This window comes from Hyla sarda, chromosome 5, assembly GCF_029499605.1.
Source record: "Hyla sarda isolate aHylSar1 chromosome 5, aHylSar1.hap1, whole genome shotgun sequence".
Lineage (NCBI taxonomy): Eukaryota > Metazoa > Chordata > Amphibia > Anura > Hylidae > Hyla > Hyla sarda.
Window position 1 is genome coordinate 81513830 of NC_079193.1, and position 15948 is coordinate 81529777.

The 15948-nt window shown below is 45.1% G+C and overlaps 1 protein-coding gene across 4 annotated transcripts in view; it reads left to right on the plus strand.

Moving 5' to 3' along the window:
- STK31 (serine/threonine kinase 31) overlaps positions 1–15948 on the plus strand; it is a 182190-nt gene that overhangs the window by 47365 nt on the left and 118877 nt on the right. For all 4 annotated transcript variants that reach the window (XM_056519806.1, XM_056519807.1, XM_056519804.1 and 1 more), the window contains exons 5-6: positions 11754–11828; positions 12720–12869. In XM_056519806.1, coding sequence (XP_056375781.1) covers positions 11754–11828; positions 12720–12869 — 225 coding nt within the window. The remainder of the gene's footprint in view (positions 1–11753; positions 11829–12719; positions 12870–15948) is intronic.

A 15948-nucleotide genomic window follows, 5' to 3' on the forward strand; every position in this document is an offset into this window, starting at 1 on the left:
GCTGGTCCCTTAGATGTCTGCATTTTCTTTTGTGTCTGCAGTCTTGGTATCCCACTGTTATTGTGGGGTACCCATGTCTGTGTTCCTACATTTGCTGAGACCGCTCTGTAGGTGTACAGCCCACCTTTCCCTTTGTTCGTTGGGGTGAGCCTCTGGGATTCCGGTGATTTTGTTTATGCAGTTCCGCAGGGGGGGGTGGGTGGGGGTTGTGATTCAGGCACCTAATCGTTATGGTCTGGTTTGGCTCTCATACGTCTTGTATTTTTTTGCCCAGCTCCAGTGTACAAGACAGCAATGGTTGCCGCTGGGGCCTGGGGGCTCCGTCCACCCAGTACTTGTCCCGTGGCTGTGGGGCAGCGTTTCCCTGCTCTTACTGTGCCTGGGGCGTTTTGCCAATCCCCTTTCCACAGGGGGTATTGGGATCAGGGTGCTTGGCATGGGTCTATACTTGAGTTTTCCTCTTGACCACCCTTGTTTTCCTTCCTCTGGAGGGACTATTTTTGTTGTTTTTTTCTGCCGCCAAGATGATGCCATCTCGCTGTTCCCACTATATGGGTGGAGTATCTGGCAAGGCCCTTGTTTCTTTGCTGAGAGCATTCAACAGAGATTTTTACTGTCTAGGCTTGTGTGCTTACTGTCCACTATTACAGCCTGGGTCTCTTTCTGTTTTTTGGTTAACTACTGCTGCTCACGCAGCCTTGACTCTCTTTTCTGTTGGAGGAGTTTGTGCAATCTCCCTGGAAATGGTGTGTTCTTTCTTCCCTTTTGTCTGTGTCAGTTTTACTGCACTGACACCACAGTCTTCTGGAGTCATCCTTCCTGTGCCCAGACCCTGAGAGTCCCAGCTGGGTTCTCATTTGTTTCTCCCTCCGTTCCCATTCTGGCGGGATGTTTCTTGAGTGCTCTGGTCTGCTCGGACCACTGGGGTCTATGACTGGTTGGTCTCCTTGGCTTGGGTCCGAGTCTTGGGCATGTGTAGTGATCCTGCCAAGACTCCTCCGCAGTCCCATTAGTCGGGGCAGTCTTTTCTGTTCGGCACTCCTTCACTTCTTCATAGAAGTTTGTCGCCCGGAGAGTTCTTGCGGATGTCTGCTTTCCTTACTCTTCAGGGGTTTGTCATCCAGGTGACCCTGTCTCCAATTTACTTGTCGGTCTCTCCGGTACCCAAGATGCCCCCCCCCCCTTTTTCAAGGTGTTTGCCGCTCCTTCTTCCTTCGGGGTCCATGTCCTCCTGGGTTGGAGGGCGTTCAGGCTATCTGCATCACACTAGTACGGCTATTGTCACCTTCTGGGTGCTCATGATGGTCCCCTGGGACAGGGGTTTTTGGGTCTGCGGCTGTGAAGGTCTTTGCTGTCATGCACCAGACCTCTCCATAGCAGCATTCCATCTTCTTTTTTTTCTTGTCTCTCTATATGACCCAGGTGTCTTGGGTCTCTACAGAGGACGGCCCTTCCTTTTGGCGTCCTAGTCCATCTCCTTGGACAGGAGATCTTCCGGGAGCTTAATTTCTGGGCCAAGTGTGTCTCCGACCTGGGGGCTTGTCCGCAGGCCTTGTGGACACGTGAGTTCAGTCTCGGGACTGATTTTTTTTCTGTTTTTTTCCCACCCTCGGGGACTTCTTTGGTACGTACCATTAGTAAGGTCCCCCCCCCCCAATGAAGAGCGACCGAGAAAAGGAAATTTTTGTGTACTCACCGTAAAAAGCTTTCTAGTAGCCTTCACTGGGGGACACCACACCTACAAATTTCCTCATCTTTTTTCCGGACTATTTTTACGGTTCTTGGCTTGTTTATCCGGTATTCCTTTCTAGGGTCCTTCGGATGTATTTCTTTGTTGGTTTCTCCTACTGCTTTGTGACAGCCTGATTACCTCACTGCAGGTGGGCGGGTATATCCTGCCAGGGAGGAGCTGACTTTTTTTTCCTAGTGTCAGCGCATCCTAGTGGCAAGAACATATACCCATCAGTAAGGTGTCCCCCCCCCAATAAAGACTACGAGAGATATTTTACGGTGAGTAAACAAAAATCTCCTTTTTACTGGTTCTCTCAAAACTCTCGATTTGCTAAACTGTGGACTTAGATTTAAGCAGCAGCAGTCAGTCACATGCGACTAAAACTCCTCAGTGAAATTGAGACCACACAGGGGGAGATTCCCTGTTGCTAAGGGCTAGTCCTAGAGGGTCGACAAAAGCAGTCGCCCAGGCTCCCACAAAACTGCCCAAAGGACACAGGTAAGCTACAGATTCATAAAGAAATCAGCAGATTTACCGTGTTATTATGGAGATTAGGCTCCTAATTTGGAAAGTTCTGGGGCAGCCGGGGGTGTCGGTCCACCAGATTTGGCCCTTCCCTCGAGTGTGGTCCAGGGATCAGATCCCACTTCTGACACCAAATGTCAAGGTTGGCTGCTGTTTAGGCCTTAAAATGTGAGTGACTGCCTCTGTATACTGTTGAGTGTCGACACAAGAAATAAACACTAGACAAAATGTTGGTATATATCTCCTTCTCAGCATACTTGCTAAGGAGCTGTCCTAAGGAGTTCTGTTTATTATACGGAAGTACATCGGTTTTTATATTTGACAAAAAGGGGAGGTTAGTTATCACGACAAAATCATCATGTTATATTTTGATTGGTTATTTGAGTATTGCATCTGTATATATTAGCATATTAAACATTCATTTCCTTCTTGGCCATAGTTCACTTATGTTGCCTTTTCCCTATTTTACCCGAAAATTCCGAATGTATCTGTCCTTCTGCACAGTCTATATTTCTTCATATGTTTTGACTCTTGCTTCCAACCTTTTCTTTATCTTGCTTCTTCTGGTCTTATCCCAAGGTCTTCATCTTAGTTACAAGCAAATAGCAAGCTGATATGTCTCATAAGGAAAATTATGTTTTTCTGCAGCATATTAGCATATATATCTATTTTTTATATATATTGATCAGTAATCAAAATCATAAGGGTCATCCTTATCATAACTACTTACTGGTATATACCTACAGGAAGTCCCTTCTCCTCTCAGTGCTTTTTGAGAGACTCTAGATTAGGTTCCTGTGTGGGATTGTCCTTGTAAGTATAATTTCGCTGACACTAGGTAGGGTCATGGTGGTATAGGAATATCATACAGAGTTATACTGAAACAAAAAACAGACAAACGAGGCGCTGCCTTGTGCTGTTATCAGGGGTTAGACAGGTAATATACAATATACTAATTCCTCACTTACCTGGAGATGTCGGGCTCAGAGCTCAGCATCTATTGTAACATTAAGATTACAGTTCGTGGTTGCCTCTGGACCCGAATCCACCTGTAGGGGGTGGCTGAAGAATACTTGCGATACCACTGGCAGATTCCAGACGGAGAGGAATATACCAGGTTAATTTCGGGGCACACACCGCTTTCTAGACTGTTTCCTCTGTTCTTTTTCTGGAATGTCAACAATTGCATCCTTCCCCTTAGTGTAATGTCATCTTAATATGTCCACCTTATGTCCAATGATTCGTACCCCGCTCATTCATTTCCTTGCATGCTGAAGCTGGTGTCTTCAGACTTCTATATAAAAACCCTGCTTGTATGGAATTCCTTTATGCAGCCCAGTACACTGTCCGGAACCTCTGCCAATGCCAACAGCAGTGATCCCGACAACGGCAACAATAGTAATTCTGACAGGCAGCGCGTCGCCCTGGGTGAGCCGCTGCCGGTCGGGTTCACTGTTGTCGGAGGTTGCGGGCGGTTTACTGGGCTGCAGAAAGGAGTTCCATACAAGCAGGGTTTTTATATAGAAGTCTAATGTTTCTACTTGGCCTAAAGACACCAGCTTCAGCATGCAAGGAAATAAATGAGCGAGCTATGAATCATTGGACATAAGATGATATTACATTAAGGGGAAGGATGTAATTGTTGACATTCTGGAAAAAGAACAGAGGAAACAGTCCAAAAAGCGGTGTGCGCCCCGAAATTATCCTGTTTTTTCCCCCCTCTACGTCTGTAATCCGCCAGCGGTATCGCAAGTATAGGAAGATTATGGGGACGCTTTTTCCTTCTCTTCCCCCCAGCATTTGACAAATACCTTTGCTGACCATTGGATATAACTTTTATGGATTATGTATTTCTTGCATCTTATTGTTTTGGAGTTTTACCCCTTAAAGGACATCTGCAGTGATATAACATCCCCCCTGCAATCTCCCGCATGTAGTTCTTATCAGGGCTGTGGAGTCGGTAGATTAATGTTCCGATTCCGGAGTTTTCTGTACTTCCGACTCCGACTCTTCTGTATTAATATGCAAATGTATTTTATACATTCCTTGAAGGAAAGAAAGGCAACATACATGTCATTACCACAGGACTACTGGCTGGGAAAAAAAGGAGAAAAGTTGTTCAGCTCACCACTTGCTGAGGGCATCAGTAGATGGATATGTGATTGTCATGCGGTTGTCATGCGTTTCTCGCAGGTAAACTTTGAGCACGGACAGCACAGGCCGTATCCCGGAAAGTGCAGATCAAAAGGAGTGAAGGTCCGGGGGTCCACCTCACAAAAATAGGTAAAACTTAACTTTTACTTCACATGGTTAAAAACATGGAACAAAAACCAACAAAACTCCCATGGGTGTGCTATAAAATGAACGCCGACGAGTTTCAAACTTGCTAAGAGTTCTTAGTCATGGCAAGTAATACATATAAAAGAAAGGTTTTTATACACATGTACCTGAGTATGTAGGAGTGGCTCCCGCAGAAACCGGCGTGTGATGTCAGTTCCTGTGGAAACTGGCCATGGGAGTTAATTGTTGTCAGGTGTCGAGACAGCCTGGTGTGTAACAAGTAAGTAAACTAGCAACCATGTAGTAGTTGGTAGCAACCAATGTCACAGTAGACAAAAAACTCAAAGCCTGAAACATGAAGGATGTAGTATGCATCAACTCTAGTATGTCCATGTGAATGAGCAATTCAAAATTATGTATTAATACGAGTAAATGTTATATCAAGATGCAACACAACATACTGTATACAAATGCAAATAATCACATGAGTCGTCATATAACAAAATGGTAATCCATACTGTCTATCATCAGATCAACAATAGAAGAAAAATAAAAATAGATATTTTTCTACTAATCTATTTTTCTTTTTCTTCAATTGTTGATCTGATGATAGACAGTATGGATTACCATTTTGTTAGATGATGACTCATGTGACTATTTGTATACAGTATGTTGTGTTGCATCTTGATCTTGCTCATTCACACGGACATACTAGAGTTGATGCATACTACATACTTCATGTTTCAGGCTTTGAGTTTTTTATCTACTGTGACATTGTTTGCTACCAACTACTACATGGTTGCTAGTTTACTTGTTACACGTCAGGCTGTCTCGACACCTGACAACAATTAACTCCTATGGCCAGTTTCCACAGGAACTGACCTCACACGCCGGTTTCTGCGGGAGCCACTCCTACATACTCGGGTACATGTCTATAAAAACCTTTCTTTTATATTTATTACTTGCCATGACTAAGAACTCTTGGCAAGTTCGAAACGCGTCAGCGTTCATTTTATAGCACACCCATGGGGTTTTTGTTGTTTTTTTGTTACATGTTTTTAACCATGTGAAGTAAAAGTTAAGTTTTACCTATTTTTGTGAGCTGGACCCCCGACCTTTACTCCTTTTCATCTACTGGCTGGGAAGCCAACAGTCTACTGTATTGAACAGTTTGTGTGCTGATCTGCTGCTGAAGATAGGGCAGTGGGAGGATCCAGGAAGGGGCATCTATTATAAAACAGGATTTCCCTAGTAGAATCCCATAGTCATGTTTAACCCCTTAAGAACCCAGGACGTCCTGGCACCCTGGGCTTTAAGGACCGAGGACGTCCCCGGACGTACTGGCGTTCGACGGTCCCTGCCGCTTGCTGGGCAGAGATTGGAAGCGGATGTGTGCTGAAATGCTTCAGCAGGCATCCAGGGCAAACGCCGAGGGGGGCCATGTCGGGCCCCCCATGTCGGCGATCGTCGCAAATCGCGAGGGAAATCCCCTGCGATCTGCGGCGTTACCGGGCTGATCGGGTCTTTGGGACCCCACCACCCGGTAATTTTGCATGATCCCGGTTGTCACAGACAGCCAGGACCATGCTGAAGTATAGGAGCGAGGTGGCAAGCCTGCCACCTCCTCCTATCCCCTGCGATTCGTCGGTTAGCTAACCGACCAATCTCAGGTGGGGGGCGGTTACTTCTGCCCGCCCTTCCCGGCCCCTGGAAGTCCGGAGAGAACGAGAGGAAGACCGGAGGACGCGACGGGGGAGTGCTAGGACCCGGCCCCGGTACTTAACCTTGTCCCTGAAGACCCGGATCCCGGCGGCGGTGGCGACAGGTGAGTGGATCTTCGGCGGCGTTGCGGGACCCTTGAAACAGTCCAGACCCCGTAAAGCGATCTGGACTGCTCCATCTGGTCCCCTTACACTACAACTCCCAGCATGCCCAGACAGCCCTTGGCGTCTGGGCATGCTGGGAGTTGCAGTTTTGCAACATCTGGAGGTCCACAGTTTGGAGACCACTGTGCCCTTCCAGATGTTGCAAAACTACACATCCTCAGCATGCCCTTACTGTCCAGGCATGCTGGGAGTTGTAGTTCTGTAACATCTGGCCCTTCAGATGTTGCAGAACTACAACTCCCAGCATGCCTGGACAGTTTTGGCATACTGGGAGTTGTAGTTTTGCAACATCTGGAAGGGCACAGATTGGGAACCATTGTATTAGTGGTCTGCAAACTGTAGTCCTCCAGATGTTGCAAAACTACAACTCCAAGCATGCTGGGAGTTGTAGTTTGGCAACATCTGGCTCTAAAGATGTTGCCAAACTACTACTTCCAGCATGCCTGAGAATGTTTGGGAGTTGTGGTTTTGCAACAACTGGAGGCACACTAGTTGGGAAACATTGTCTGTTTCCTAACTCAGTGTTTCCCAACCCGTGTGCCTCCAGCTGTTGCAAAACTATAACTACCAGCATGCACTGATAGACCGTGCATGCTGGGAGTTGTAGGTTTGCAACAGCTGGAGGTTCTGTACATTCACATGGGCAGGGAGATTACTGTGGCTGCAAGTTTGCGATGCAACAAATTTTGCGCGGCTGCTCAAACTCGCAGCGGGAAAGTCGCTGTAATCCCCCGCCCCTGTGACTGTACCCTAAAAACACTACACTACACTAACACATAATAAAATAAAAACTAAAAAACACCACATATACACATCCCCCTACACATCCCCCCTCCCCAATAAAAATGAAAAGCGCCACGGTTTCCAAAATGGAGCCTCCAGCTGTTGCAAAACAACAATTCCCAGTATTAACGGACAGCCGTTGACTGTCCAAGCATGCTGGGAGTTTTGCAACAGCTGGAGGCACCCTGTTTGGAAAACACTGGCATAGAATATCCCTATGTCCACCTCTATGCAAATCCCTAATTCAGGCCTCAAATGCACATAGCGCTCTCACTTTGGAGCCCTGTCGTATTTCAAGGCAACAGTTTAGGGCCACATATGGGGTATCGCTGTACTCGGGAGAAATTGCCTAACAAATTTTGTGGGGCTTTTTCTCCTTTCACCCCTTATGAAAAGGTGAAGTTGGGGTCTACACCAGCATGTTAGTGTAAAAAAATAAATTTTTTACACTAACATGCTGGTGTTGCCCTATACTTTTCATTTTGACAAGAGGTAAAAGCCCCCCAAAATTTGTAATGCAATTTCTCCCGACTACAGAGATACCCCATATGTGGGCGCAAAGTGCTCTGGGGGCGCACAACAAGGCCCAAAAGGGAGAGTGCACCATGTACATTTGAGGTGATTTGCACAGGGGTGGCTGATTGTTACAGCGGTTTTGACAAACGAAAGAAAAACAAAACCCCACATATGACCCCATTTTGGAAACTACACCCCTTACGGAATGTAATGAGGGGTGCAGTGAGAATTTACCCCCCACTGGTGTCTGACAGATCTTTGGAACAGTGGGCTGTGCAAATTAAAAATTTTGTACAGCCCACAGTTCCAAAGATCTGACAGACACCAGTGGGGGGTAAATGCTCACTGTACCCCTTGTTACGTTCCTCAAGGGGTCTAGTTCCCTATTTTGCTGTCCTGGCACCATAGGGGCTTCCTAAATGCGACATGCCCCCCGAGCAAAATTTGCTCTCAAAAAGCCAAATATAACTCCTTCTCTTCTGAGCATTGTAGTTCGCCCGTAGTGCACTTCAGGTCAACTTATGGGGTACCTCCATACTCAGAAGAGATGGGGTTACAAATTTTGGGGGTATTTTCAGCTATTAACCCTTGCAAAAATGTGAATTTTTTTACTGTCCTGGCACCATAGGGGCTTCCTAAATGCAACATGCCCCCCAAAAACCATTTCAGAAAAACGTACTCTCCAAAATCCCCTTGTCGCTCCTTCACTTCTGAGCCCTCTACTGCGCCCGCCGAACACTTTACATAGACATATGAGGTATGTGCTTACTCGAGAGAAATTGGGCTACAAATATAAGTATACATTTTCTCCTTTTACCCCTTGTAAAAATTCAAAAATTGGGTCTACAAGAACATGCGAGTATAAAAAATGAAGATTGTGAATTTTCTCCTTCACTTTGCTGCTATTGCTGTGAAACACCTAAAGGGTTGAAACGCTGACTGAATGTCATTTTGAATACTTTGGGGGGTGCAGTTTTTATAATGGGGTCATTTGTGGGGTATTTCTAAGATGAAGACCCTTCAAATCCACTTCAAACCTGAACTGGTCCCTGAAAAATAGTGAGTTTGAAAAATTGGAAAATTGCTGCTGAACTTTGAAGCCCTCTGGTGTCTTCCAAAAGTAAAAACACGTCAATTTTATGATGCAAACATAAAGTAGACATATTGTATATGTGAATCCAAAAAAAATGATTTGGAATATCCATTTTCCTTACAAGCAGAGAGCTTCAAAGTTAGAAAAATGCAAAATTTTCTAATTTTTCATCAAATTTTGGGATTATTCACCAAGAAAGGATGCAAGTTACCACAAATTTTACCACTATGTTAACCCCTTAAGGACTCAGGGTTTTTCCGTTTTTGCACTTTCGTTTTTTCCTCCTTACCTTTTAAAAATCATAACCCTTTCAATTTTCCACCTAAAAATCCATATTATGGCTTATTTTTTGGGTCGCCAATTCTACTTTGCAGTGACATTAGTCATTTTACCCAAAAATGCACGGCAAAACGGAAAAAAAAATCATTGTGTGACAAAATCGAAAAAAACGCCATTTTGTTACTTTTGGGGGCTTCCGTTTCTACGCAGTGCATATTTCGGTAAAAATTACACCTTATCATTATTCTGTAGGTCCATACGGTTAAAATGATACCCTACTTATATAGGTTTGATTTTGTCGCACTTCTGGAAAAAATCATAACTACATGCAGGAAAATTTATACGTTTAAAAATGTCATCTTCTGACCCCTATAACTTTTTATTTTTTCCACGTACGGGGCGGTATGAGGACTCATTTTTTGCGCCGTGATCTGAAGTTTTTATTGGTATGATTTTTGTTTTGATCTGACTTTTTGATCACTTTTTATTCATTTTTTAATGTTATAAAAAGTTACCAAAATACGCTTTTTTGGACTTTGGAATTTGTTTGCGCGTACGCCATTGACCGTACGGCTTAATTAATTATATATTTTTATAGTTCGGACATTTACGCACGCGGCGATACCACATGTTTATATATTTTTTTTTTTACACTTTTATTTTTTTTATAGGAAAAGGGGGGTGATTCAAACTTTTATTAGGGAAGGGGTTAAATGACCTTTATTAACACTTTTTTTTACATTTTTTTTTGCTGTGTTATAGGTATAACACTGCACACACTGATCTCTCATCCTGATCACAGGCGTGTATTAACACGCCTGTGATCAGTGTTATCGGCGCTTGACTGCTCCTGCCTGGATCTCAGGCACGGAGCAGTCATTCGTCGATCGGACACCGAGGAGGCAGGTAAGAGCCCTCCCGGTGTCCGATCAGCTGTTCGGGACGCCGCAATTTCACCGCAGCGGTCCCGAACAGCCCGACTGAGCAGCCGGGATACTTTCAGTTTCACTTTAGAAGCGGCGGTCAGCTTTGACCGCCGCTTCTAAAGGGTTAATACCGCACATCGCCGCGATCGGCGATGTGTGGTATTAGCCGCGGGTCCCGGCCGTTGATTAGCGCCGGGACCCACGCGATATGATGCGGGATCGCGGCACGATCCCGCTTCATATCGCGGGAGCCGGCGCAGGACGTAAATATACGTCCTGCGTCGTTAAGGGGTTAAAGTAGAATATGTCAAGAAAAAAACAATCTCGGAATCAGAATGATAACTAAAAGCATTCCAGAGTTATTAATGTTTAAAGTGACAGTGGTCAGATGTGCAAAAAATGGCCGGGTCCTAAGGTGGAAAATGGCTGGGTCCTTAAGGGGTTAAAGGGGTACTCCGCCCCTAGACATCTTATCCCCCATCCAGAGGATAGGGAATAAGATGTCAGATCGCTGGGGTTTGGCTGCTGGGGACCCCTGGGATCGCCGCTGCTTCACCGCGTTTTCTTTACTATACAGAGCAAGTTCGCTCTGTGCGTAATGATGGGCGATACAGGGGACGGAGCAGCGTGATGTCATGGCTCTGCCCCTTGTGACATCACAGCCCACCCCCTTAATGCAAGTCTATGGCAGGGGGCGAGACAACCACCACGCCCCCTCCCATAGACTTGTATTGAGGGGGCGGGCCGTTGCGTAACGATGCTCCGGCCCCTGTACTTGCTCTGTGCAGTAATGATCGCAGCGGCGATCCCGGCGATCTGACATCTTATCCCCTATCCTTTGGATAGGGGATAAGATGTCTAGGGGCGGAGTACCCCTTTAAGCTAACAATCGAGTTTACAAGTTTTTATAGCCTTTTTCCAATGGTTTGCAGCTTCAGTCTTGAACCATTGACCCTCCATTCCCTTCACTTATACAAGGGTCTCTAGTCCTGCAAAAAGCATATTTACTTAATCCCTTATCAGTGAGAGGCTGGGTTACCCATGGGTTCCCTGTAACAGCAGAACACAACACTATGGAAAGTATAAGTATTGCTGCTCCTAATTGTGCGTTGCGTGCCATATAGTAAAGCACTTGAAAAGCATGCTTCTTCACGGTCACTTAACATGTTCATTTTGCGGTTACGTGAGGCACTGCATGCATTGATCTTTATTCTTACAGTAGAGAAGTCATTAATTATAACTTTTTGTGAATTGGGACATTTAAACTTGCTTTTTTTTATTTTTTCTTATTCCAATCTAAATTTTGTATGAGTAGGAGTCGTTGCATTGTTTGCCGACTCCGACTCAGGTACCCAAAATTTGGTCTGACTCCTCGACCCAGACTCCGACTAAACAGCCCTGGTTCTTATTGTTAGTGGCCACCTGTGCATTATGGACTAGACATGAAGGAAATGTTGAGTCTCACCTGCATATTTATTATTTACTCTAAACCAGTTGGATCCCCCCCCCCCCCGCTTTCCATCATGGTGTGCTGTATCACACACAGGCAGAGGCTGACAGACTGCAGCTGCATCTCCCTCCCTCAGTAGTATTTACTTTTTTGAGACTGAGTATTTTTATTTTTTTCTTACACGTGTAGGGAAATTGTTAAACATTTTTTTTGTTATAAGTGTATTTCTTGAAATGTATGTCATGTAATGGAGGAAGTTTGACTTGTTTTTTTTATTTTCCAGGTGTATGGTGGTATGTTTTCAGCAGATAAATGCTGGTATAGATGTAAAGTGCAGCATGTGGTTAGTGATGAGCAGGTAAGTATTTAGCTTTTTAGCTTCCAGTGATTTCTTCTTGCTTGCTATATGGAGGAATTTGATGTTTTTAGCAAACCTTCATTAAACTAATTGAAATATTTATTTATTTATTTTATTTTAATGCAATTTTCTGAAGCATCTACATGTACTACTGCATCTGCATTTTATATTTGTGTTCTTTTTTTGTTCTGTTTTCTCTTTATAAATGTCATGAGTGTTTGCTCTAGAAATTCTCTTCTGCCATCCAACATCAAGGCCCCTATTCTTGTGTATCATAACACAGTAGTTTTGACCAGTTGTATTGTAGCACAATGTTCATAAGGTGGTGACTCATAGTACCAGTTATTGTAATGTTATCAAGCCCATAATGGACTGCTGTGTGCAAGTGTTTCATAGTGTGCTTTTCTCCAGCTGGTGTTTTGGAAGCAACTTCAAACTATCTGACCCCCCTACATGTGGCACTGCTTCTAGTAGAAGCTTTAAATACTGTTCGTTCTTAGTGGCTGGAAAGTGATAGCATTGCCGAAACTTGTAACCTAGGGCAGGGATGTGTGCGGCCCTGAACTGAGTGACACTTTGTCCCTTGCCTTTTGGTGTGCCCTATCCCTGATAGGGTGGCCTTATGCATCTAAAGTGCAGTGGGTGGTGAAGTCAAAGTAACAATGCAACACAGTGCAGAAGTCGTGAAAAAGTTCAGGGCACAAAAATGTTTACCAACAACAGCAAAAAGACAGGAAAAGTACATAGAAACGTAAAATCAGAGTCAAACAAAGTTGGTAATGGAGAGAGCGTCGCAGTATATACAGTTAGCAGAAGATTAGTCAGAGTACAAGATAAGATATAGATAAACAGAATTTACAACCAACTTCTGATTTTGTTAAATTTCTCTAGTGTTCGCTCACCTATATTGACTATGGGAATTCAGAAGTTTTAGAGAGATCCAGCATTGTAGAACTTCCTGAAGAATTACAGTCCCCACCTATTGCACAGAAATATCGACTATGGGGGCTTCAGCTTCAGACAGCTTCAGATATTGAGCAGGTAAGCTAGAAAGCAGTATTGTTAAATGTAATGTCTTTTGAAATGTTCTACGCCAGGGGTAGGCAACCTTCGGTACTGCAGATGTTGAAGACTACATCTCCCATGATGCTCTTACAGCCAAAATGCCACCATAGCATCATGGGAGATATAGTCCAAAACATCTGCAATGACAAAGGTTGCCTATGCCTGTCCTATTGTCATGTCAACCAGTTCCCCGCTCCTCAAGTTACTTTTTAAAGGGGTACTCCGCACCCCTAGACATCTTATCCCCTATCCAAAGCTCTTCACGCTCTTCCGCCATTGTGGTCGGGATCCGAAGCCTCCAGCATTGCTGTTGTGAGGTGGAAGCCGTACTGGTGGGTGCTGCAGCCGAGATCCCGGGGGTACCTAGCAGCGGGACCCCCGCGATCTGACATCTTATACCCTATCCTTTTGGATAGGGGATAAGATGTCTAAGGGTTGTGGAGTACCCCTTTAAGATGGACCCCAATGTGGCCATTAATTTTGAGAGAGCTGTCATTACTAAGTCCATCTCAGAAGTAGGGATGATGAGAGGACTAGAGGACTTTTTATTTTTTATTTTTTTTATTTTGTGTTCACATTTTCAATACTATACATACAAACATTGAAAAAACATTAAAACAACATTATCGGAGGGAAATATCTGGCTTCTCCGTTTATAAGGCTACTTCCCTGCATGAATACATGTCTGCTACAAGAAAAAACTGAGCAGATTTTATAGAAGTCTCTAAGAAGAAAATGTTTTTTTTTTTCTCCTTCCTCAACATGACAGCACCACAGAGATAGAGGACTCTGCCTCCAGGGATTAAAAGTTCTTTTGGACAGATGCTGGGATTTTCTCCACCTGGGCTGCGTACTGGTGCACTCTGCCAAGGAAATCTGGATATGATACATTCAAATCCAGCATAGGATTGTTGGTATATGCCTCCCTTCCATCTTCTAGTAGTTCCAGTTTTGGCATGCCTGTGGTTCTGGATGAAGACCATGGTCACACATCTTTCCTGAAGTGCAGTGCAGGGATCTTTAGTGGTGCTGCGCCTCGGCAGAATCTGTAACCAATCAGGCCAGACACTACATTCTAGGTGTAGCTGGCGATGTCTTGCTTCTAGTTTTAACCCCTTAACAACGCAGGAAGTATATTTACATCCTGCGCCGGTTCCCACGATATAACGCGGGGTCAAGCGGTGACCCCGCATCATATCGGGTCAGTCCCAGCGGCCATCAACGGCCAGGACCTGCGGCTAATACCGGACATCACCGATCGCGGTGATGCCTGGTATTAACCCTTCAGACGCGGCGATCAAAGTTGACTGCCATGTCTGAAGTGAAACCGAAACCATCCTGGCAGCTCAGTCGGGCTGCTCGGGACTGCTGCAGTGAAATTGCGGCATCCCGAACAGCTTGCAGGACACGAGGAGGATCCCTACCTGCCTCCTGTCCGATCGCTGAATGACTGCTCCATGGCGGAGATCCAGGCAGGAGCAGTTGAGCGGCGATAACACTGATCAATGCCATGTTAATACATAGGAAATCAGTGTGTGCAATGTTATGGCCCCTATGGGGGCTATAACTATGTAAATAAAAATAAATATAAACATTTGAGGTATTGCCACGTGCGTAAATGTCCGAACTATACAAATATAGCGTTAATTAAACCGTACAGTCAATGGCGTACACGTAAAAAAAATTCCAAAGTCCAAAATATCATATTTTTGGTAACTTTTTATACCACAAAAAGTCAGATCAAAACAAAAATGGTACCAATAAAAACTTTAGATTATGGCGCAAAAAAATTTGCCCCTATACATCCCTGTATGCGGAATAATAAAGTTATAGGGGTCAGAAGTGGAAATTTTTAAATGTATAAATTTTCCTGCATGTAGTTATGATTTTTTTCCAGAAGTACGACAAAATAAAACCTATATAAGTAGGGTATCATTTTAACCGTATGGCCCTACAGAATAAATATAAGGTGTAATTTTTACCGAAAAATGCATTGCATAGAAACGGAAGCCCCCAAAAATTCCGAAATGGAGTTTTTTCTTCAATTTTGTCGCAGAATTATTATTTTTTTTTCAGTTTAGCCATGGATTTTTGGGTAAAATGACTAATGTCCCTGCAAAGTAGAATTGGTGGTGCAAAAATCAAGCCATAATATGGATTTGTAGGTGGAAAATTTAAAGGGTTATGATTTTTAAAAGGTAAGGAAGAAAAATGAAAATGCAAAAACTGAAAACGCAGAGTCCTTAACCTGTTCAGGACCCAGGGCGTAATTTTAGGCCCCGGCGCCCTGGTACTTAAGAACCCAGGGCGTAAACTTACGCCCTGGCGTTTTCCGGTCCCTTCCGCCCGCCGGGCAGAGATCGGAAGCGGATACCTGCTGAAATCCTTCAGCAGGCATCCAGGGCAAACACAGAGTAGGCCCCCCATGTCGGCGATCGCCGCAAATCGCGAGGGAAATCACCCCTGCGATCTGCGGCTATACCGGGCTGATTGGGTCTCTGGGACCCGACCGCCCGGTAATTTTGCATGATCCCGGTTGTCACAGACAGCCAGGACCATGCTGGAGGCTAGGAGCGAGGTGGCAAGCCTGCCACCTCCTCCTATCCCCTGCGATCCATCGGTTAGTTAACGACCAATCGCAGGGGGGGGGGGGTTACTTCCTCCCGCCCTGCCTGGCCCCTGAAAGTCCGGAGAGGACGGGAGGAAGACCGGAAGAAGGCCGCGGCGGGGGACGGAGGAGTGCTGGGGACCGGCCCCGGTACTTACCTCGTCCCTGAAGACCCGGATCCCGGCGATGAAGACGGCGGCGGTGACAGGTGAGTTACTCTTCAGCCGCGGTCGGGCCCTTTACAGCAATGCACGTCGCCGTAAAGCGACATGCATTGCTGTAATGGGACCCTGTATACTACAACTCCCAGCATGCCCAGGCAGCCCTTGGCGTCTGAGCATGCTGGGAGTTGCAGTTTTGCAACATCTGGAGGTCCACAGTTTGGAGACCACTGTGCCCTTCCAGATGTTGCAAAACTACACATCCTCAGCATGCCCTTACTGTCCA